Consider the following 24146-nt stretch of genomic DNA (forward strand, 5'->3'; position numbering starts at 1 on the left):
GTAGTAGAGATGAGTGAGCTGTGAGAACATCTTTACACCTACGAACAATGAGCAGAGGCTGAGCTGGCAGCAAGCAGCTATTCTCATTGCCCCGAAGGAGCTGAGCTGATTTGCAGTGTAATTAATATGCATCAGATCTAGAAACCTGAGATCAGGGTTTTGGCTTGCTCAGAAAATATCCTTCCCTGCTTATTATTACTCCCAAATGGAATTCTTTGCAGGTGTGGAGAGTGTTCTTGCTACTGACAACATACCTCCTCCTGTTTATTTATCTTTAAAGCTTAGTGTTTCTAGTTTCCTGCCTGGGGTTTGTTCTCCAGGCAGGAGGGGAAGGTGTGCCCAAGTGTGCATCAGCAGGAGAGGCATTGGTGCAGGTAGGCGTTCTCTCCCAAACCACCGAGGAGAAGCAGGGGGATCACACCCACCTAGAAATACACACTAACATATGTACAGGCCTTTTTGAGCCTGAGTCACTGCTGGATGCCAGATCTCCACAGAGTCCTGCCCAGAGATGGTGCAACAGTCTGCCAGGAAGCAGTCTTGCTTCATAAAACTATGGGAAAGGTGCAGCTGTTGCTGCTGCCCACAGATTTCCAGGATCTTTGTGTAATGGAAGGCAACACCAAGTTGAGCTGCTGACACTGCTCTTTGTGCTTTACCAGGTAGCTGTGGTGCTAGTGCAGCTGCAGACAGGAAAATACAAGCTCCTAGTCCAGGTCAGGAAGTCTGGGGTGCTGGGGGGACAGACTGTGGAAACAAGAATTATGTCTGCAAGGGCATTTCTCTGCCTTGTGTTTCTTGCCACGATGCCTGCTGAGCTCAGGACTGATGTGGTTTGTTTTCGCTGGAGAGCCAAGATGGGAAGAATGGTAGGCGGAAGGAGAGGCAGCACAGGGTTTTGCAGTCCCACACCCTCGCAGTGAATGTGTTCAGAGCTTGTTGAGTCACACAGTGAACAGAGCCCAGGTGGCATCACCTGAGAAACTGAGCCATCTCTTCTGGTGTGGATGTCCTGACCTTGCTCAGGGGAGCTGCTGTCCTGGTGCACACTGCTGACACAGTTGTCATGTGCAAATGGACAGTTTCGGGTTTATGTTCCCAGGGTGGGGGTCACAGAGATGGTGCAGGTCTGCACTGAGTCCTACAGACAAGTCCTGAGCGTGGGGCTGGAGAACACAGACAGTGAGGCAGTTGGGGAGGTGTTGGCTAGCCCTGGACAGTGTTAGCAGAACTCTCCTGTCTCTAGTCACAGCACTGTCTAGGCCAATATGGGATGTGTGACATGTCACTTAGTGGTGTTGGGGGAGCATCCTCTTAGCTGGAATAACAAGGAAATAGCATAACATAGGTCAGGGAAAAGTTCCTTAGCATACCTTGGCACGCTTGGAGGAGCTGTTGGTTCCTGCTTGTACTGGCTGTGAAGGGAGGCAACACTGACAGTTACACATATTGGTGGGAGTAAAACTTGCTCAAAGTTGAATAGCCCTGACTTCTGTTTGGAAATCAGTGGGAGATATCTATTCCAGATGTGCACTGAGTCCTGTTGGTCCTGACAGCAGAGCAGAAGGCCTGAGCATAGAGCAGGGCATGAAACTCCTGAGGTGGTCACTGGTACAACCATCTAAGTGCCACAGCTCCAGCCTTTTGGGCTTGTAACTATGGAGTGTCCCCACCAAGGGAATTAGGAAAGTGATGCTTCTGCCTACCAATGTGCCTCTTCTTCAGGAGGTTGTAAAGCTCCCTGGAACTTTAGGAATAAAGGCATCAGAGTTTTGCAGCCTCTTTGTATCTTCTAGGTTTGGGGAATATTTATATGATATGTTAAGATTTCAGTAGGCACAGGGTGGGGTTTATCCAGATGGTCGTATTTAAACAACAGGCTGATAAGGGAGTACTGAGAAGTTTGTTAGATACACATGTTGTGCAGGAATTAGCCCTTAACAGCACTTGTAGTAAAGAGGCAGCAAAGGCGTTCAGCTGTTGATGCTGCGAGTGGGAGGAGGTGTTCCTGGAGGGTTCGCTCTGTCCCTGGGCGGGAGGCTGGCGCCGATTGCAGTGTCTGAGTGACTGCGAGGAGCGGTGTGTGCTGCTCTCTGCTGGCTCCAGAGGGCACGATGCGCTGTGGCCCTCGGGTACACAGCAGCTGGGCAGCGACTCACAGGGAGTTACTCTTGGGCTCAGGAACAGGTGATGGAGAGAAGCCTGAAGTGTGACCCAGCACTAGGTAATGAAGAAGATGCATGGCCATGCCTGCCCCTGGGAGAGAGGGCAGCAGCAAGGAGCGGAGTTTACTGCAAGGAATATTTAACAGGCTTTTTTCATTTTCTGAATCTGACAAATTTACTGAATTTGCTCTGGTAGGAGTCATGGCTAAGGAACGTGTTGCCCCAGTGCCAAATCTGGAGCTCATATTGCACTGCAACATTTTTCCTGTTTTTCTCACCAGCACCGGCAGCTGCTGAAGGACAGTTTCATGGTGGAGCTGGTGGAGGGAGCTCGCAAGCTACGTCATGTCTTTCTTTTTACTGATCTGTTCCTGTGTGCCAAGCTCAAGAAGCAGATTGGAGGGTGAGATTTTCCTTATGTACTGTGTGCTTTGCACCTCAGCTTCAACAGAATCCTGGGTTTAGCCTGCAGTTTTAGTTGAATATGAGTACCCCAGACCTGGGGTACAAGATGTAGGTAGACAAGCAATGATGGACAAGGTAGGACTGTTTATTATATGAGACCTTTTCCAAGTCCTGATCCCTCAGAAAAGGTTAATTCCTCCCATCCCTGCCTCGAGCCTTCATAGAAAAATAGGATATGCTGTAGCTGCTGGTATTGTGGAGAAATGCCATTCATTTTTCTACTTCCCCTTTCTTTTAATAGGTGACATTCTTCACTTTTGTTTTGTGACTAAGGTTATTAATTTTGGCCTTGCAGCTGCAGCCTGTTAACAGTTTTACAGAAAAATGGCAAAGGTGCAATAAACAGACTATGGGTCAACCCCAAAGTGCAGCAATAAAACAGCTTTGTTGAGGGGGAGGAACCTTTACCAATGTACCTGCCTCAAATAGGGTTTCTCTTTATTTGGTAAATGTTCTTCTCAGGGAGACCCCTCTCATCATCTTGCCACCCTCAAACAAAAAATTATGTCTGCCACTTTTGAAGCATGTGATTGAGAGGAATGAACCTTCCAGGGAATGGCATATTCCTAAGAGTGGATGTTCCTGACAGTAGAGGTAAAGAGGGAATAAATCACGTGAAACATTAAAAAAGTGAATTGGTTATCCTGGTGAAATCACTGGAGAATGGCAGCTGGGAGCTGTAGTTTGTCTCTTCTGATTGGATTACACAGAGGTTTATACATGTTAGCTCACCTGCCCTGCTTGGCCCTAGGTCAGGCAGGAGAAGCCTGGGTTTAGATCAGAGGTAGCAGCCAGGTCAGAGGTATGGCACAGCTTTAGGACTTTGCCTCCACGGAGGCTTCAAAGGGAGAGCACACAGGACTGAAAGGGTTTGCAGAACATGGCTGTGGTTTTAGTATGAAAAGAACTAGATGACAAAACGAGTTGCCTTGTTATGTGCTGTACTGGCTATTGGCCCTACTAGGCTTTCTTGCTGGAAAGCAGCCTTTTGCCAGACTTTTTCCACATGGGAATCACAGTGAAGTTTGGCCCATATCTGTATCTTATGCATTATAGCAGGGAAGGGTGACTCATGGGAAGGGGGAGTGGATGTTTCCAAAAAGCAGTAGTGCTAAAAGGTTTGGCCCTTCTGCCTTTCAGAAAAAGCCAGCAATATGACTGCAAATGGTACATCCCACTCACTGACCTCAGCTTCCAAATGGTGGATGAGTCTGAGGCAGTGCCCAATATCCCACTGGTACCTGATGAGGAACTGGATGCCATGAAGATCAAGATATCCCAGATCAAGAATGACATTCAGCGGGAAAAGGTAAGAGTTGTTGAGCACTCCATGATAGGTAGAGACTCTGTGCTGAGATGAGGTGCTGACAGCAGCAGCACTCCCTGGGCTGCATAGCATGGGGAGTCATGCTAGAACAGACTGTTGAGCAGAGGTTTGTGATATCCAGCTGCTTTGCAGGCCATTGTTGCTCATCCTAATGCACAGCTTGAATGATGGTGTCCTGTGAGGAGGCAAAACCAGAAAGATCCTATAGTTGTACTCAGTAGCTCCTCTACTAGTGTGAAACCACCTATGACTGCTATCCCTGAGCATCCATGTAGAGGGCTAGCTCTTATACTGTGAACCTGAGAAGGACTGGGAGTGTGACATGCCAATTTCTGGCTGCTAAAGTATGGTCCTGCAAGTGATTCTGGTCAGAAGCCATGTACTCCTAAATTTTTTCAGGCTCAGTTATGCTACTGAGCACCAGTAAATATGTGGAGAACACCATTTATGCTGATTAAATAGTCTGACACAGACATGGTGTCCCTGGCCCAGGCTTCTCTTTGTGTGCAAGACATGGTTTTTCAGAGGTGTTAGGTTTCAAACCTTGCTGGAACCCAAAAGAGAAATAAGTTTGAAAACTGAAAGGCTGCTGGTATGTAGAGCAGAATATGAATAACATTGCCTGTACCATGAGAAGAGTATTCCCCACATTTTCAAAGAACATGCTTCTGCCTCTGCCATGGCTGGCTTTCAGAGGACTTCCTGGAAAAAATAAAGTTGTTAGGAAGAACACCCTGTGGAAGCCTCTTACTCAGCAGGTACAGGTGTCCAAGGTAGACACTCCAGTGCACCCATGCCAAACAATGTGGCTGGGGACTATACCCAGGAAAACCCCATGTTTTTAGCTGACCTCTGATGAGAACTGTGATGAGTTGGAGAGTTGTGGGCAGCTTCTTGAGAGGTTCCTTATAGTCTCCTTAGATAAGGATGCTTGTGGAGGATGTGGCAGTGCTATGGCTGCCTGGTGACACGATGCTGCTGCAGCCTCTGGAACAGAAAGTACAGGGTATAGCTGGGACAGTGGCCACACAGCTCTGCAGCTTTGTCTGGGACAGCTGGAATTGGGGAACAGAGCCACGTTTGGGTGTAGAGGTAGAGTCTGAGTACAGGTAACATCACCCTGAGCAGCTGAGAGTCCTGTGAATCCTGTTGGCAGCATTCTTCTGCCCTGGGGCCAGTTACCTACACACAGAGGGAAGGGACTGTGGATGTTCAAGTATCTGTTAGTGTGAATGGGGGGCAGATGTTGGAGAATGACACATGTCCTCTGTCACCCTCTCTCCCCTGTGCCTTCAGAGGGCCAATAAAGGAAGCAAGGTCATTGAGAGGTTAAAAAAGAAGCTTTCTGAGCAGGAATCCCTCCTACTGCTGATGTCTCCCAACATGGCTTTCCGGGTACACAATCGCAACGGCAAGGTGAGTGGCTCTCCTGGTCACCCTCAGTGTACCAGACAGAGATCCCAGTGGTGGTGGGGGGTGTGATGGTATCTGCTGTTGCACAAGGATGGTCTTCATGGCCTCTGCTGTCTGTCCTGAAAGCACTTTCCAAGCTGCAGACACCTAACCCTTGCTGTACCAAAGGTTATGGTGATGTCCTGTAAGGCTGTGGCTAATTTGTATACAACATTGGCATTTAAATAATAACCATACAAATGAATCCCCTACCTCAGCATCAGCTGAGTAGTAGGAACAGCTCTTTACCCAAAACACAGCTCTGCAGCAGTTGCCTTCTACACTCCCCTGCAAGCTCAAGGCTTGGCACACTCAGGGCAGTCTCCTCAGGCCTGGAGCTGCACTTCCAGGGTTATCCTCTGCTGGCAGTGCTGTAACCTGTCACCATTGCCTTTCCATGCACATGGCAAAGGATTCTCACAAGGCTGTGTTGCTACTCAGTGAAAATCCATGTGCTGGTCACTGCTTCCTCAGCTTGCATCAGTGTCTAGACCTGTGCTGGAGGCTTTTGGGCTCCTAGTGCAGATGTTGTGAGGAGTAGTACAGAGCTGCTGTGGGAGCTTATGCTGCCAGGGACAGCTGCTGTTGGCAGGTTAGAGCTCTGTTAGAGCTCTGACTGTCCATGTTGGTACCACTGGCACATTGCTGAAGGCAGTTGCCAGAGCCTGTCCTGACAGAGCTGTGACACAGGACAACTGCAGGAGTGCCAGGAGGACAGTGTATCCAGCAGTGTGCACTGGAGCAGGGTGGGAGCAGGCTGGCCAGCTCTCAATGGTCCACCAGACTAATGCATACCCTCTTTTCTTCTGTTTTCCTGGGTAGAGTTACACATTCCTCATTTCATCGGACTATGAAAGGGCAGAGTGGAGGGAGAATATCCGGGAGCAACAGAAGAAATGTGAGTGTCCCTTGGCTGTCATTAGTCCAAATGCTGTGATCTTATTAGACAGCAGAATGCTAGAGAGTGAGGTGTGGGGCAAGGTTCCCTGCAAAAACAGATATGCATTGAAATCCACAGCACAACATGGATGTCTCTTGTCTGTGCATGTCTGAGGCTGTTTGGGGGACTCATGCCTGCAGCAACAGGTAGGGAATGTGTAGGGAGAGCACTTAATGGTGTGTGTAGAGAGTGTCTCATTTACCCTAGAGATCAGAGCTCTGTTCCAAGCTGAGGGAACAGCTGCACGTTTTACCTGGCTCCAGTCCAAAGAAACTTACTTTGTTGGCATGGGTGGCTTTTTGGCTTTGCAAAAAAATAAGAGCTTCCCTTGTTTCACCATCCTGAGACTTTTTGCTCCAAAGAGTAACTGAATATGCCCTCAGTAGAGCTGGGCTGCAGCACCAGTACTGCCCTGAGCAGTGGTGCTGCTGCTGAGCATTGCCCAGGAAGCAGCTATCCCATGTGTGCCCAGAGTCAAGAAGAATGCATCCAGCCTCTCCTTTGAATTTTAATTCTTCCCTTTCTGAATCTCCTTGCAAGGCTTTAAAAGCTTCTCACTCACATCAGTGGAGCTCCAGATGCTGACAAACTCCTGTGTGAAGCTTCAGACAGTTCACAACATTCCCCTCACTATCAATAAGGAAGGTAAGACTCTTTGGTTTATACTTTCAGTCTGTTATCCCATTTTACTTGCTGCAGCAATAAAAATACAAGCTCCAAATTCTATGGCTACATCTGAATTAGCAAAATATTCCTGGACATCCTCCTGTATATATTAATTGACTATTAAATGGTCTTTACGTGCAGCTGTCACACAAGGTATTGGAGGGCCTGGTGGAGTCCTATCCTGGGACAGCTTTGAACTATGCCTGGGAATCCTTTGGAAGAACACTAGTTGGTCACAATTGTCAGAGACCATCTTAAATTTCTATTTAGTTGGCTAGTGTAGAGTTAGCCTCTATACTTTACTTTTTTTCCCTTGAATTTCTTCTATGCCATCTTGCTGACCCTAGAAATGTCACTGTAAAAACCCACTGCCAGAGGGCAGTTCAGGTGACACTGACACTGAACCTGGAAGGGTCTCTTCTCTTGCCAAAATGGTTATGTGCTCCTGCCATCCTCCTTAGGGACAGTTTACCCTCTGCTTGTTAACCTGTGTTATATCAGTATTCTCTCTTTCCACTCTCTGAGTGTAACAAAATTCCTTGGATCTTTTGTACAGATGATGAATCCCCAGGTCTCTATGGATTCCTGAATGTCATTGTCCACTCTGCCACAGGTTTCAAGCAAAGCTCAAGTGAGTTGCAGTTCTGGGACACACAGAGGTACTGATAGGGGTTAGATAAATCATATACTGGCACTGCTGGGCATGGGCTGGGTTAGGATTGCAGCATCTGTGATGATGGTGAGGAAGTTCCTACTGTTGACTCTCAGATCACCATCAAGGATCAAACATGCAGTACTTATTTTTAGGTCTAGTCTGTTCGGGCTTGTAAGAAGTGTTTGCTGATTACGCTGTTCTAGACACAAGTCAGCCCTTATCCTGAATTCTTTCAGCTCTAATTCGTTTTGCAGTGAAAGAAAGAGTTGTCTGACATCCAGAATTTTTGTTGTGAAGAGGTGTTAAAATTCAGGGGAGTGAATTGACAGAAGGTGAAAAACTAGAGTGAAAAGGACTGAGGTAGCAACATCATTTATTCAGCTGTGCTGGTACTTCAGCTTTCTAAACACAACTGGGCTGATCCAGATGATGAGATTTGCCCTGCATTGTATTACTGGTACTAACACAAAGATGATGGAAATGAAGACACACCCTGAAAGTGATTAATGCAAGTTAGGAGGTTATATATTTCTAAGTTGCTGTCCCTGTCTCCCCTCCTCAGATTTGTACTGCACATTAGAGGTGGATTCTTTTGGGTATTTCGTGAACAAGGCCAAAACTAGAGTTTACAGAGACACCACAGAGCCCAATTGGAATGAGGTAGGTTTGATTTTTCTCAATGTGACTTATTCCATGTGCCAAACATCAGCATAGGATGGGCAGAAGACTCAGCAATGGAAGAATTTGTTGCATGCTCAGCACTTGTGCTACATGTGCAGTTCACAGAAAACACTTTTCTGTCAGGTTGATTGGGCAGTCAGGGCTTGCAGAAGATTTTCTCTCGTATTAGCTGTAGTTAAACAGTTTGATACAAATGAGTCTTGTTCAGTATTTCATCATTTAAACAGATGCATATTTGATTATTTTTTAAAGACATGAGTGAAAATATGTCAAAGAAGGTGGTTTTGTTTATTTGTTGAGGGTGGGAAGAGTTAGCTATAGACATTTTGCCTGTTTGCAGCCAACTCAGACCTGCTAGTGAGCAAAATTAATTACAAGGAAGGTGGATAAGTTTGTGTCTTTGAAAAATGCTTTGCTGAGACCCAGTGAGACCTGACGAATGAGGCAACCATCTCTTAGTCTTCAATTTGACCACTTTATGTATACAAAATATAATTTCAGTTTATTTCTAGAACAACTCCATTAGGGAGGAGGTTTTGGTCAGTCTTAAGTGCTCCCCTTCTGGTGAGTTTTAAGGAGAGTGGTGTCCTGCTGTGATGCATTCACTGCTCTTTCCTTTCCTAATGCCCTGCAGGAGTTTGAGATTGAGCTGGAGGGCTCACAGACACTGCGGATTCTGTGCTATGAGAAGTGCTACAACAAAACCAAACTCACCAAAGAGGATGGAGAGAGCACAGATCGCATAATGGGGAAAGGGCAGATCCAGGTAAGACTCTGCTGAACTCATTCCTGAAAAAAAACCCTCACTGCATCATGGGAGTTTCGAATCCTGGAGTGCACCAGGGAGGGTTTTCCTCTGCCTTCTGATTGTCTCAACATTGAAGATTTTCCTCTGGATAGTGAGGTACACAGTGTGATTCACAGGTGGGAAGTAAGCAGCTCTGTGCTCTACGCCTGTTTCAGCACCCTGATGGAATACCTGCTTTTTCAAGAAAACTTGTTTTGATCTCTGAATGGGAGTTTCGAATCCTGGAGTGCACCAGGGAGGGTTTTCCTCTGCCTTCTGATTGTCTCAACATTGAAGATTTTCCTCTGGATAGTGAGGTACACAGTGTGATTCACAGGTGGGAAGTAAGCAGCTCTGTGCTCTACGCCTGTTTCAGCACCCTGATGGAATACCTGCTTTTTCAAGAAAACTTGTTTTGATCTCTGATTTGCCTATTAGTTTCCAAACTTCCAACCCAATGTGTAGGAACTGCACTGCCCTTGGTCCCTGGGCCCTGTTGAGGATGCTCCATTTGTGACAGAAGGAAGTGATGAATATCCTCTCCCCTCAGTAAATCATGTGCAGAAATACTGCCATCTGTGTGTTAGCTCAGGTTAGTTGGTTGATGTGCTAGCCAGGCCCTGAAGGACAGGCTTATTGGTCCTGCTAGCTGCCATGTCCAGACTGTGGTGTCCCTCCCTGAGGGAGATTTCTGCCACTGAGGACTGGCATGGGACACTGTCTGTGTGGCAGGTTTGTAACACAGTAGGGGAGGAGATTGCAAATGGATGGTGCTCTTGGGGAGCTGCTGTGTGATAGAGCACTAAAACTGTATGTAGGCGAAATCAGGCTATCCCTGGAGGATGACATGGGGAACATATGTTCCCCCTCTTGTTCCAGTTTGTTGCACTGTCTGTCCACAGCTTTAGGAGAATGTTTAAATGCCTGCTCTGAAGACATACTTTGTGTTGGACTGGCTGTTGTGCAGAGCAGAGACCCTGCCCAGATAATCTATTTCTTTCTGGCATGCTTAAAGGCATCAGCAGTTCCCCTCCATTATGTGTGCCTGCTCATCACCCCGAGGTGACAGCTTTGCCCAGCACTTGAGTGATGGTCACACAGGCCAAGGCCATTTGTGGACCTGCAGAAGCAGCTCTGATTGAGGACAGCCTGAGGGATCACGTCTCACCTAGCTCTGGCAGGGTTCATTGGTTAAATGGCTTTCATCAGGCCTGTTCCTTCCCTCCCTCCTTGCAGCTCGAGGCTGCCACGCTCTCCAGGGAGAGCTTTTGTCCCAAATGCATGGTAGGAATTGTGCACAAATTGTTAAGTGCCAGCACAGGGTGTCTGTCTCCTGTGTGTGTGTCTCAGGCCGACCAGAAATCTGTGTGTCCCTTCTGCTAACAAAGGTTATTTTCCATGGAGCTGAGCAGCTACAAAAGAGCAAGTTTTCAGCCCCGAAGTGCCCTGGAGGTTTGTGTGCTCATAACACAGAACCCTGAAATCACTGACCCACTAAATTCTCCAAATACTCTATACAGAATGAATAAAAAACCCAAATAAAATATTTTACATTTTTAGCATTTTTTTTCTCACAGAAGTGGGCATTTTTATGCACAGCAATTGTATATTCTGTTAATACATTGTATACTTAAGTTAGTAAGTAAAACTACTCTTTGACACTTGAATATTGATTGCAGCTTGATTCTTTTAGAGAAACCTGAAGACTGGAAGGTTAAGAAAAAAGCAATAAAAATGTTTTTGATTAATGTGCAAAAGTTGCATTCTGTTGTATTGTAAAAGGCACATGCAAAAGTCCTGTAAATTCCCTTTGCAATTTAGAAAGAAACTGGGTGAACTGTTAGCACATCCTCTTAATTTTCAGTGATTTCTGTCCCATCACACAAATTTTCAACACTATTGCATAACTGCAAAGAGAATGTGTAAACACTCTAGTAAGATCTTGGACTGATATGAATTATTACAAGTTTTTAATTTCGGTTTAGTTTTAAAGTGAATAGCATTTCTCTGTTAAGAAACCATAATAATGCAACAACAAAATGTGATTACAGCCTGTGGCTGACACGTGGCTATGTTAATGCTGTCACCATCTCTTCCAGTCACTGGTTTTGTGGACTTTTTCTGTCAGTATTCTCCCTGGTGCTTTTACATCCGATTTTGTTTACTTTAGAGATAGTGTACCCTGGGCTTTCTGGTTTGTTGCTGTTGTTGCATTGTCGTTATTCAGCCAAGCTGTCTGTGAAGTTGAATGAGGATATTTTCATCAATTCCCTTTAGTTAAAAACTCTGGGACCATGGAGAGTCGTGGCTGCATCCTCTGGTTGCTAAAAGCAGGAACATTTCTCTGTTGGCTAAATCGCAGTGTATTGTTAAGCCAAGTATTATTGTAAAGCTGCAATTTCCCACTGCTGGGAGTTCTGACTCACCATATTCTCTGAGCTTCAGTGATGAAGACAATGCATCATGGAGATGAGGACTGTTGACTGTGAAATGTTTATTAAATCTCTGTTACATTATTGAACTGGAGGAAGGAAGACTGGAAATTGGTCCACGTGGTCAGAAGTTTTCAGGAATGGGCAGCAATTTTAATAGCTCCCATTGCTCATATTTTCTTTTCCTATGGAACATTTTATTTGCCTATTTTTATAGCCACATGCAAGAGCTGCTTTGTTCCTTGCCAACCTGCAAGCTTTATCCCTGAAAAATAAAACCATGAAGTTTTAATATGGGAGAATCTCCTGTAAAGGTAGAAGTCAAGTCCTCATCAGCCCCTCTGGGTGTGGCAGCACTGGGTGTGCAGTGTGGAACTGACCCCTTAGCATGGCTGGAGGCTTCTGGTAGCCCTCAGGCATGAGAAGTACCACTCCTGGGCACGCTGAAACTGAAATCATTGAGGGACTTAGGGGAGGAGGGAATGGACATCATCTTATAAGAGGAAATATGAGGTTTAGTGCAGCTGTAAGCATCAGCATCGTTTTGAACACCCTGTCCTTTTTTTCTTTGTTACCTTGCAATCCATCTTTGCTACTTGGGCTGTCCCTTTGCTCTTTGAGTTTGGCACTTCACGTGGCAGACACAGCCACATGTTTTGAGTGTAGAAGCCTTTTGTTTGGTCCTGAGAGTGTGTCTAAGTGGGCACATATGTCAGCACGACTGCCTCTGCCTCAGGAGCAGACTGAATGAGTAAATTGATACTTCACCCTGTGATCCAGGTCCTCCCATTTGTGCCTCCTAGAAATGCTGTTTCCTTTGCTGTTCTTTTTCTGCATGATCAGCTCAGGCAAAATATTTCCTTCTCCCGAACAGCAGTGCTGGGAAATGAGGGAGGATATGACCTTAGATCAGTCATTCTGTGGAAACAGTGCAACACCATTCCTCTGTTGCTTTGCAAAACAATCACTCTTATCTGCTTAATTATCTGGCATGTCTCATAGCAGTGCCCATGGCTATTTCAGGCACTAGGTTGTTTTCCATGTAAACCAGATTGTTGGATGTTGTACCTCCCAAGTGTCAGCTCAGAAACCTTTTACACACTCGAGTTCGTTTAAGCAGTTTGCTCAGGCAGAACAGTGTCCCTGCAATGAAAATAGGGGGGAAATGAAGAAGGCAATGGGTCATGGCTAAAGGGTGATGGTGGGAAAGATTAACCTGTCAGTGGGGAGCTGTGAGAAGAATGGGGTTATAGCTGTCCTGGGAGTTTCCAGCAGCAGTGAGACTCTGGCAACATGTATGTCAGTGCAGTTACAATTCAAAATTGATGGAGTGTAAAGTTGCCAGGGAAATTTAATAAAGGGAAGAAGTAATGTGAATGAATAACATAAACCACACTAACCTTAATGTTTCTTCAGTCCTTGCTCTTTCATTTCCACTGTTTTTTCCTCTTTCTCTGTTTTCTTTCTCGGAAAAGATCATCAAGTTCTCTGTGGTGGTTTTCTAAGGCACAGATACCTTTCTTAGTGCCTGGCTTGCATTTGCCTGACTGGCATCCCCAGTTTGCCTTTTCTCAGGTCCTCTGCACTCTCAGCCTCTCCTGACTGCTGTGGCCTGTCTGAATTCAGTGCTGAGCTACTGTATAGGCCAGAGATGCACGCAGAAACCCCCATGGTGCTGAGCTGTTTTGTTCTATTGTGTTTTGGTCAGAATACAGAGAGGTATTGGCTTGATTCATGAGTGAAGGCAACAAGGGGATTGGAGGAGCAGCAAACAGACAAAATGGTTTGTATTTTCCTGTGCAGCAGGAGCTTTTGGTGAGGACTGTGCAAACAAGCCCATGCAATAGTCTTTGAGGGTTTTAGCAGGTCTGTCCTACTTGCATAGGGCATGGAAAAAACACAGTGGTTCAGTTTCAGTGAAGATGGGACAAGTGCTTTAGTTGCTGTAACCAAGCAATTGTTTGAAGGAACTGTGTAGAGGAGCAGGAAATTTCACTGTAAAGTGCCTGCAGATGCTGTCATTGCACAGTGCTTCCCCTGCCTGGGCTGGCACAGCCCTCAGAGCTGCCTCCCTCTGGCATGCTGGCTGTGGATTGCATTCTTCTGCTCAGTGTTCCTCCTTCTTCCAGGTCATTGATCTCCAAATCAGGCCAGAAGACAGCATGGCCCCATTTGTCACAGGTCCTCTCTGTGCTGGATCATCACACTGGCTAACTCTTTGTCCTCAGTGTGCTCTGTAGCTATCTGCTCCAGCTGCCCTTTCCCTGTCTTGCTCTTGCTGGCCTCAGGTCAGTCATCAGTTGAATCCAGGACTGAAGCTTGCTGAAAGTCTCGATGACGTTCCTGGTTTCCTGGTGCCTCTGTTATTTCCTACTGTGACTTTATCAGGCTGTTAGACCTGATCTTCCTGTCTCGCTCTGTGTTGCTGAGAGCTTATTCAAGCTTTGCTCTTTTAATAGCTTCCATCATTTTGCTTTGTTATTTAAAAAGCACCTTGGGTGGGATTTTTTTTTTCTTAATTGGTGTTGTTATTGCAGTGATTTATGCAGGGTTGGGTCGGGTCAGCCAGCCCTCCTGGCTGTCTCCATTCAGTGCCAGCTGTTCCCCAGCAGGTGGGGCGTGCAGGGGTCCTGCCAGCCCTGCAGCAGAGTGCAGAGAGAAGGGAGCAGGAGGCAGCAGCAGGTACACTCGGCTGCACTCACAGGCCTTGCTCAGCTCCAGCAGTTACCCAGCAAGGAAGAGTCTCTGTGAGCTCTCAGCTCCAGTCTGGTCCTTCTGCTAGTCCTTTGCAGCCATGTGAAAGTCACTCTTGAGACAGAACAGGATGGTGTTTGACTCGTATTTTTTAACAGCTATTTAGTTGCTTTCATTTTGTGCAGTGGCAGGAGCTCCCTGGTCATTACTGAGACATAACCAGGAATACCTGTTAGCATAAATAAACTGTAACTGGATTCTGCTGGACTCTGTTTTTGAAAATGTTCAAAATCCTCTTTCCCCTTTAGTCTTAAGTAGTCTCTCCCTGCTATAAATAATACACTCTCAGTGACTCCACTCTAAAAGCACAGGGAAAATTCCTTCTGAGTGGGAGGATTGGCTGTGACTGTGTCCACGGAAGGGCCATTGTGGCACCGTAACCAGACGACTGTTTCGGCAGCTGGAGGTGAAGCTTTCAGGAATACCGAGCATGGTCGCTCTTCGTTGGAAGACAGACACTTCAGAAGTGGTTTCCGCTTGGTTCTGGGAAAGAATGCAGTTGTTGAAAGAAACCAAATTTCCAGTACGGAAGTTGAGGGAAGAGCAGCCCAGACTGCGGCTGGCTCGGGGGACGTTGTCCAGCCGCACAGGCAGGGGCGGGTCCATTCCGCTGGCCTTAAAAGCAGAGCCCCTTGGCAAGCAGTTTGCTCGTGGGCTTTGCTGAGGCTCTGAAGCTAAGCACTGCTGCCCCTCGGCCTCCTGGTCCTTTGCACAGTCCCAAAATGTGGGAGCTACTGGTTGCTGACTATTCCTTACAAGGGGTCTTCAGGAATTTCTGCCAGAGTTGCACCTACAGGAGCCGGTCCAATTCCACAGGAAGGCATGTGTGTGCTGGCAGCATCCCACTGTGGGCTCACGTCTGGAGCAGAGTGCGCAGGGATAAGGTTGGCCTCGCTTGTGCTGTTGCTGCTTGGGGTCTCTGCGGTGTGAGCAAGCAGGGGGAACCTCTCCTTACTGCTGGAGAGTGAAGAAAGGCATGGGGGGATTGTCTCTGTAGCTGTCAGCAGCACTGGGCTGCTCTGTCAGTGATCTGAAAGAGAATGTGACCATGGCTGTGTCTAAGATCTCCCAGAATTTCCTGCACCTGCCGTTGCTTCAGCATTTCCCTCACAGGGATAGAGGACAACTTTCCATGATTTCTGGGCCAATTTCCTCCATTTTTCCTCTGTCAGATCCTGACAGAAATTTGGTTTGTTTAAAGTTGCTTCCCTCTGTAAGGATCAATTTGTATTTCTCTTCCTTGATCTCACTGTTGGGGTCATTATGTCTTCTGAACTCAGTGGGACGTAGTCCTTCTTGGAAGCTGTTAGCTCCATAGCCAAGAGCTATGAAGTTCTCCAGCCTCCAGTTATTTTTATTTTGGTGCAGTAATTTCACACCCACCCAACCTCACCTGTCTGTAGGAAACTGCAGAGGGAGACAGTTTCCTCTGTTTCAGATCAGTTGCTTCAGGTATCTCCTGGCCCTGTGGGATGGGATGAATTTGGCTGTCAGTGTGCCTGTTGTGTGTGCCACAGCTGTGAACACAGACTTGTTGTGTGACAGCTGAGGTTACTGCCTTTCCAGCACTGACTATGCTTGCCGAGGTTGCCTTTGTTGTTGAGCAGACACTGCACACATGTGGCTGGATTTTCCATGGGTGTGAGTCCCCATCAGCCCTGCCTAGAGAACTGCACAATATCTGAGCTCCTGTTCCCTGAAACCAGGGAAACCTCGGAGTGTGTGCTTTCCTGTGGAAAGGAGATAACGTGTTAAAAGTGATGGTGCTCTGCTCATTTGCAGAAGCCTTCCAGGCTAGCTGGTTTCTCTGAAGTCTGTTCCTGGCTCATGGATAACTTGTGTTTTTCAGCTGGACCCGCAGGTGCTGCAGGACAAAGACTGGCAGCGCACAGTCATCTCAATGAATGGGGTAAGTGTGGCAAACAGAAATTAGCTCTGCTCCTGTACCTCCTGGGGGCTTTATTTCTTTGCTATTCATTGCAGCGTGGAAAAAAAAAAAAGTGTTTAAAAAGTAACAGCTGTTCTCTTTTGTTCAGGTTGAAGTGAAGCTGTCGGTGAAGTTCACCAGTCGGGAGTTTAGCCTGAAGAGGATGCCATCCCGGAAACAGACTGGGGTGTTTGGGGTCAAGATTGCTATTGTTACCAAGTGAGCTGATGGGTCACATTTCTCCCTGGTGTTTTTTAGAAAGGGAACTGGCCACTGGGGTGCACCTGCCTGTGCCCCTCTGAGGGATTTGGCAGTCCAGCCTGCTCATGTGGTAGCGCAGTTGGCTGTGGCTGCAGACAGGAGATGCTGGACATTCTCTGAGCTTCAGTTTGGCAGGGGGAAAAAGCAGTGTGCACACAGGCTGTGAAACCCAGGGTGTTTACTGACAGCGTTGCACTGCTCTGGATTCCAAAAGTCCCTCTTGCCCTTGCCTTCTCTGTAGTTAGCTGACATGGTCACACATTTCCAGAGCCACTGAGCAGTGATGTTTCCTTTCCGTAATCAGAGAAGTTCAAGGTCTTTGGATCCTGTTGTATAATTTTAACCCCTGATCTTTTGTCACGAATCACAGCAGAAACCTGTTTGTTCTGTTGTGTGGTTGGGGAAGTGTGGTATTTCCTCCCTGTGGAATTGCATTAATTCGGAAGCAACAGAGTTGCTATGTATCCAAGGACTGTTTGGGAATCCTCTGGTTGCCTGGGCAGAGTCGCAGGCTTCAGGGGCACTGGGACCCAGCCAGAAGTTGAAATGCTCAGGGAAGCTGCAGAAGAGCCAAAGTCAGGCTGAGACAGTCAGAAAAAACCCTCTGCAGTTTTAAAAGGAGTTTTTCAGTTTGGTCCTGATTGCCTGCTCAGACTTTCTCCCACTCTATTTTCCAGAAGAGGATTGCACAGGAAATATTGGGGTGGTTTTAGCCAGCCTGGCTGGCTGGGGGAATAAGCATTGGGGGCCTGGGCTAAGCTGAACTCTTCTCTGTGGCTTTGTCAAGGAGGGAGAGGTCGAAGGTGCCTTACATCGTGCGGCAGTGTGTGGAGGAGATCGAGCGGCGCGGGATGGAGGAGGTGGGAATCTACCGCGTCTCTGGCGTTGCGACCGACATCCAAGCATTGAAAGCTGCCTTTGATGTCAGTAAGTATTTGTGGCTGATGTTTGCCTTTACTCTGTGAGAACCTGCCTGAGCAAACTGTCGGGTGGCTGTGCTATTTTTAATCTTATGTACCCCAAGAAGCATTAAGACGTAGAGATTCTTGCACAGGGAGAATCATTTTAACCCTGGCTGCATATTCTATTAATATTCTTCGGCTACTGATATAGCCCAAGTCATACAACAGGATGGATCCTTGTACCAAGTCATGCTTTTGTTATTCTTCCCAGCAGACAAGAAATGGTGGGTTTACCTGCCTTGCCAAAGCTTTGTAAATGGCACACAACTTTCTTGGGGGAAACATCAGCCATCAGAAGTCATAATTTCCTCACTGTTGTGAAGTCTCCAAACTAACAGAAGTCCTTGAAATTAAGAATGTTTTGTGAAAAGAAGCTAGCAAAAAGGTGTTTTGAGGTTGACTAGGAAGGGTGTTTGTGAAACTGGGGTTGAGTGGTCAGGGCTCCCGAGTTCTCTTCTTAACTCTGTCTAGACTGACATGTGCAGTTGGTCAAAATTAGATGATTTTGACCAACCCTTGCAAAGCTTTCTTTGATCTTGAGCAGAAAAGGGCTCCTTACTGGTGCTGCCTTTAGAAGAATGGCCTGTATGTCCCAAAAAGGCACCTGAGATCAGGCAGGTGAAACCTACTGAGGTACAAAAAGGTGAAATTCTGCCCTACTTCCAGCTCCACATGATGGACCAGAGCTGCTCAAGCCACACTCCAACTCCCTTGTTAGGCTAGCAGTCAAGAGACCTGTGCCAGGTGCCCAAATTCAGCCTCTCCACACTTTTCCTTCACTTATTTAGTGAAATTCCTTCCTTCTTGTATTTTCTTTTCAATCCCCCTAAGCTACCAAAACCACTGATTGATGAACCTCCACTAGTGCAAGTAAGGGTCTTTCACAGTTTGAAAAACCACTTTTTCCTCTTCTGTTAAATGCTGTTTTAAACTAAGTTTCATGAAACCAGTGCTGGCTCTGCTGGTTGGTCTCTTTGTTTTAGAGAAAGAGGGTGGTTTTGTTGTTCTTAATAGTAACTGAACTGACATGTGAGCCCTGAATTGTCTGAGTACTTTAGCTACACTCAGTGGGGAGTTAGACAGGCTCAGAGTCTCTTATTCTAAGCTGTTAGAGGCAGAGAATTGGAATAACAACTGTTGTCACTAACAAAAGTTCAAATGCATATAAATACAGCCAAGTGGGTTTTGGTCAAATCAGGCTGAGGTTGCTGGCAGAGCAGAGCTAACCGTGGGAGTGTGAGCTTCCCTCAGCTTGATGTAAAGCCATGGACTGTTAGTAGTCATTTGTGGGGCACTTCTCAGTTGTTGGGAGGCAGCTCAGTTGATCTGGAGAAATGTAAACAGGAAAACTCTCAGCTATTTGGGCAAAGACAAAGGATAAACAGACTCAAAGCATGGAAAAGAAGGAATGCAAGGCCAGCAGCTCCTTTACCCTGCCTCCCCTTGCCCTCTTGCAGACAACAAAGACGTGTCGGTGATGATGAGCGAGATGGATGTCAACGCCATCGCAGGGACCCTCAAGCTGTACTTCCGGGAGCTGCCGGAGCCTCTCTTCACTGACGAGCTCTACCCCAACTTTGCTGAAGGCATCGGTAGGTAGCAGCAGAAAGAACCCTGCATATAATGGACATTCTTGGTAGGAAACTGCTCCTAAAGCAACACAAACCCTGTATTTATGGTGTTGGACAGAAGCCTGGAACAAGCTGTGAGGGGAATGGAATGGAGCTCAGAAATGAGCCTTGGAATGACATTGTCTTCCCATGAGGCTGAGTACAGGCGATTGCCATGCTGTTTTGCAAGCTGGAAAAGCCCAGGTTTGTGCAGGATAGGTGGAGAACAGAGTGCCAGCCTGCTTGCTGGGGCTGTGCACACTGTTTGCCCCATCAGGCTTCCAGGGGAGCTCCCTGTGTGGGGGTGGGAGAAGGAGATGTATCTTACGTTGCCTTGATGCAGAGGAAAATCATCACAACCATTGAAAGTCTGAAAGCACTCTCAATTCTCAATGCATCTGTGAAATAAAGAGCTGCTGTGGGGTATTGATGTGCAGCTCTGACCTACCAGCTCTGATGTAATCACAGTGCATTTGGGACCCTTGTGTTGGCTGGTTTGGGAATGGCTCTGTCAGATTCTCACTCACTGCCTATGGTGATGTCTTGTTCCCTTGTCTTGCAGCACTTTCAGATCCAGTTGCAAAGGAAAGCTGTATGTTGAATCTGTTGCTGTCACTTCCAGAACCCAACCTTGTGACATTCCTTTTCCTTTTGGACCATTTAAAAAGGTAATATGTGGTTCCTTAAGACTATTCAGTGTGTAAAGCATCAGAGCCTTTCCCTGAAATTCTGATAGCTCAGTCACACAAACCAAGAAGCATTTGCTGATGTGCTGTGAATGCTCATCAGATAACTGTTGTCTCATACTTAGTGAGGCAGTAAATCCTGAATTCCATTCCCACTCATACTTAAAAAGGATTAGAACTGGAGCAAAGGGGTGACAGAAAAGTCAGGGCTTATCTAGCACAAATGCAAATTAGTGCTGCAATGTCACTGCAAAACTGCACCTGCATCTGGATGCAAATATCAGAAAAGACTTTGTATAAATCATGGAGCTTTGGCCTGTTAAAGATCTGGTGTGCCCTGTCTCAAAAGGTGTCTGAAATCCAATATGATCTATTTGTAAAATTCCAGCACTTTCCCTAGCTGCAGTTGTCAGTTCCTTGTTTAGTCTCATCCTTCTGATCTTGTCCATTCCTTGGTAATGTGGTTGTAAACTGTGAAAAAGTTTTTCCATGCATTTGATATTAGTGCAATAGGCTTGTTTAATACCTGCCCAATGTGCATGCCAGAGACTGTCCCTGGAGGGATAAAAGATCATTTTACAACTGAGGTTCTAGATTAAAATCCAGGAAGTCTGGGGTTTGTAGACTTTTCTGCCCGTGGGCAAACTTCTAACATTTGTGCCTCAGTTTCTCATTTGTAGAACTCAGGTATTTATAAAGATTTGCTTGTGCATTATTTGTTCTCCCAGGGTTGCTGAGAGGGAAAGTGTTAACAAGATGTCCCTGCACAATCTTGCCACTGTCTTTGGACCAACACTGCTCAGACCTTCGGAGAAGGACAGTAAAATCCCTGCCAACCCAACCCAGCCCATCACAATGACTGACAGCTGGTCTCTAGAAGTCATGTCCCAGGTAAAATCCTGAACGTGCTATTGCATCCTGTGAAGACACTGTGGGAGAGCACAGTCCTCTGGATGCCTGGCTCAGCCATCCCACTGTGCTGTCCTGGCAGGTTTTGTGATAAACATCAAACAACTCCTGCCCTTACACAGACACTTTAGACTGTTTTTAGAACTGTGTTTCTAGAGTTTGTGCCTGTACAATTACAGCTTTCCAAGAAAGAATGTCCATGTGTGTGCATCCTCTGTGTGTGTGTGCATGAGAGCAGTTTTTGGGAAGCTGTCCCCCAGCACTGTGCTGCTGGCCTGGGATGAAAGGATTGACAGTGTTTCTGCAGTGCTCCTCAACACTTAAACCACCTTCACTGATGCACAACAAAATTCTTTGCTAAATTCAGGTTTCTTTGGCTGCTGCTGCCTTTGAAGGTGATGCAGAAGGTTGAACACAGATTGTGTTACTGGTCAGGCTGGTTTGTACATTCCTGTTGAATAATGGCAAATTCTAGATCAAATGCTTTCAGTGCAGTGAACAGCAGCACCATTGTTCCACCCTGGAAGCTGAAAAGAGTGTCTCTGAAGCACTGCAGGTTTTAATGTGTCTGCTGATGTTACACAGTGTGTTAAAACAAATCCGTAACTTCTAGGTGTTTCCCTGGAGAGAGCTGTAGGTGTGTCTGCCAGCTCTCGTAGCTGGGATGAGGAGGAGTTAACAGAGCTTCATTACTACCTCAGTCTTTCTCTTTCCAGGTTCAAGTTCTTCTGTACTTCCTGCAGCTAGAGACTATCCCTACCCCGGACAGCAAGAGGCAAAGCATTCTCTTTTCCACGGAGGTGTAGGTGCCTGTGGTACCACAGGACCCAAAAAACTGCTCTTGGCATAACTCTGCCACCCCTGAGAAAAAGCTGACTGGTGTTTCCTCAGCCATGACTGGCCTGTTCCTGTGCTGGGGAATTCTGGCCCTCGGTGCTTCTGCTGTTTGTTAACCAGAGACAAGCTGGAGAGAAAGGAGAAAAACCTCTCCTTGTGCTGGTAGGACCAGAACTGAGCTGGAGATGGAGCTGTGCAGAATCTCCACTAGAAGGAGCAATAGACACTTGAACAAATGCACCACAGAGTGTGGCGATTATTCTTGTTGGGAATGTGACAGAAGGTATTCCTCATTTTATGAATTTAATTTATCATAAAGGAACTTCAAGATTTCTACTGGACCACTTGATAGGACACCCCTTTTGGGTGAGGGGGTTAAAGGATATATCACAACTGTGTCTTTAATAACTGCTGTTTTCCAAGTACTGTTCTAGGCCACAAAAATAGCATTGCTTTGCAAGAGGAAAGACAAGAGAAAAGGGTCTGGGATCTAAGATTCCCTCCTCAGAAATTCAAGTCTTGATTTGAATAGGGTTCTAAAGAAATCAAACAGTTTTAGGTACAACTAGAACTGTGTATCTGTTTGGGGGCTGGGTGTTTTTGTTTGGGGGTTTTTTTTTGTCTCTCCCACCCCTTCCTGTGCAGATGTTTATACACTCCAGAGAGGGAGATGCCTCTTGCCTATGTTGCACTTCTGATGGGTTTTTTGGGTTAAGGGAGACAGACCCAATGAAATTACTCTGTAAATAAATACAGCAAATGAAAGAGAGGTGGGGAGGATAAGAGTCAGTGATTCTGTTATTTGTTTGATTATAAAAGCAGGGGCACTATTATCCAGGCAGGATTGCAAAATTCCTTAAGCCCTACCAAACTCAATGAAAATTAATTGGGAAGACTGTTAATTCCCAACACTCCAAAGAAAACATGTTATCACTCCAAAAGTAACTGAGGAATCTGTGACAAAAAAGAGTGAATGGCTGTTTGGCTGGCTGCTTACTCCAGACTTTCATCAGAACATCTGTGTTTTTGATACTTGAATTTTTGGGGGCTTTGTACATTGCTTCTACAAGAGTCTTTTTCTGATAGATACAAATACTCTGAAAAATGTGTCCGAATGTACTTCATGGACAATCTAGCAAGTAGCATGCATTGTGGGTTCTCCAGAAATTCCAACCCTGTTTTCAACAAAACCAGTGTAGAAATTTCTGTGGAACTCCATCCAGCAGTACAAAAGGTCTGGCCAAACACCAATTTTGCGTTTCCCTTCCTAAATCAGTTGAAGCTACAGGGGCAGAAAGGGCAGCAGTATTTGTCCAGGGAATTGAAACTGCAGAATCTAATTGCTGCTATCCAGAGCTGAGCATTCTGGCTATGAGCAGTTGTGCCAAACATCCTGGGGGGTGGGAGCAATGCCATTTTCCTACACCACTCCAGCCCCCCCTGCTTCCCACCCAGCTATGCAGCATCCATTTAGTGGCATCCGTCCATCATCGTCCTGGTGAGAAGAGAAGTACAGCTGGAAGACAAGGGAAGGAATTGGCATGAGAAGGGGAGGGAGGGACAGATTTTCAGAGGTTGGTAGAGTCAGGTTGTCACCATCATTTGCAGGGGAATATGACACAGAAGGCAACCCCTCTGGTGCAGAACTGCACATTTGCTGGTGGGTGATCTGCAACCCCTCAATTAGAAAAATAGCACAGGAGTGTTTCAAACAAATGGAAAGAAACAATTAAAGGGAAATGATTTTGTAGTCACTGTAATCCTGACTGCTGCGTAATACTAGAAATTATTGTACTGTGAAGTTGCAAAATCCAAAAGGAAGAAATATGAATTTCAATTTTGTGAGTATATCAATATTTTGCATGCTTTGTAAGGATTCTTATAGGAATTTACTATTGCTTAGTATCCCTCCCTCCTTAGGTCTGGGAGCAAACCTCTTTGTAATGTAATGTACAACTAGGAATTCCTTCTCTCTTGTATGTATTTCCACTACATTCCAACTTCTGAACCCACAAACCAGTAAAGTGTCTACAGTAGGAAGGTGCTTTTTGGGGGAGGGAGGGAATGAAGGCAAGGAAACTTGAAGGCTTAAGATTTTGATTTTTTTTTTTTTCTAGTTTTTATTTTCATATTTTGCCTGTTTGAAGGTAAAAATTAGTCACAATCCTGACGAACATTGACTTGAGCCAAGTCACGCAGAGCAGTAAAGCACACTCTGGTTTTGTTTTTCTGTGTGTTCTCCCTTTTCCCTGGCAGCTCTGGCAATTCTTGTACCACAGGCTGCACCCTGCCCCCAGCTCTGGGGGTGTACCTGAGGCAGGAGCTCTGCTGATGACTTCGTGGAAAAGGGAAGGTGATAACCTCTTCCTTTGGTGTTTGGAATCTGTCAGTGCTCCTTGCAGTGTTGAAACTGGAAAGCAATACCATAATGACTGTGCCAATTTACTTTTGCCCAACATTTTTTTATTTTTATTTATATAGGAAGTTAATATTAATATTAAATTACTGATCTATAGTGTGTAACCACGAGGAAATTGCTTTTGCTTTGGTTACTGTGACAGGTTGTTGCTGTCAGTCTGGTTACAGTGCACAGTTCTAGTGTAAGGTTATCTAACATGCAGGCATGTGGA

General features: G+C 46.1%; 1 protein-coding gene across 2 annotated transcripts in view; it reads left to right on the forward strand.

The window, feature by feature from the left end:
* Positions 1 to 21485, forward strand: part of BCR (breakpoint cluster region) — a 92371-nt gene extending 70886 nt beyond the window's left edge. For both annotated transcript variants that reach the window (XM_009078074.1, XM_009078075.1), the window contains 15 exons: positions 2447 to 2568; positions 3771 to 3939; positions 5254 to 5373; positions 6232 to 6307; positions 6890 to 6994; positions 7572 to 7646; positions 8233 to 8330; positions 8986 to 9117; positions 16174 to 16233; positions 16361 to 16470; positions 17300 to 17439; positions 18932 to 19066; positions 19647 to 19752; positions 20499 to 20661; positions 21396 to 21485. In XM_009078074.1, the coding sequence (XP_009076322.1) occupies positions 2447 to 2568; positions 3771 to 3939; positions 5254 to 5373; positions 6232 to 6307; positions 6890 to 6994; positions 7572 to 7646; positions 8233 to 8330; positions 8986 to 9117; positions 16174 to 16233; positions 16361 to 16470; positions 17300 to 17439; positions 18932 to 19066; positions 19647 to 19752; positions 20499 to 20661; positions 21396 to 21485 (1701 nt within the window). The remainder of the gene's footprint in view (positions 1 to 2446; positions 2569 to 3770; positions 3940 to 5253; positions 5374 to 6231; positions 6308 to 6889; positions 6995 to 7571; positions 7647 to 8232; positions 8331 to 8985; positions 9118 to 16173; positions 16234 to 16360; positions 16471 to 17299; positions 17440 to 18931; positions 19067 to 19646; positions 19753 to 20498; positions 20662 to 21395) is intronic.
* The last annotated feature ends 2661 nt before the right edge of the window (positions 21486 to 24146 follow it).

Source organism: Acanthisitta chloris, unplaced genomic scaffold (genome assembly GCF_000695815.1).
Source record: "Acanthisitta chloris isolate BGI_N310 unplaced genomic scaffold, ASM69581v1 scaffold20297, whole genome shotgun sequence".
Classification (NCBI taxonomy): domain Eukaryota; kingdom Metazoa; phylum Chordata; class Aves; order Passeriformes; family Acanthisittidae; genus Acanthisitta; species Acanthisitta chloris.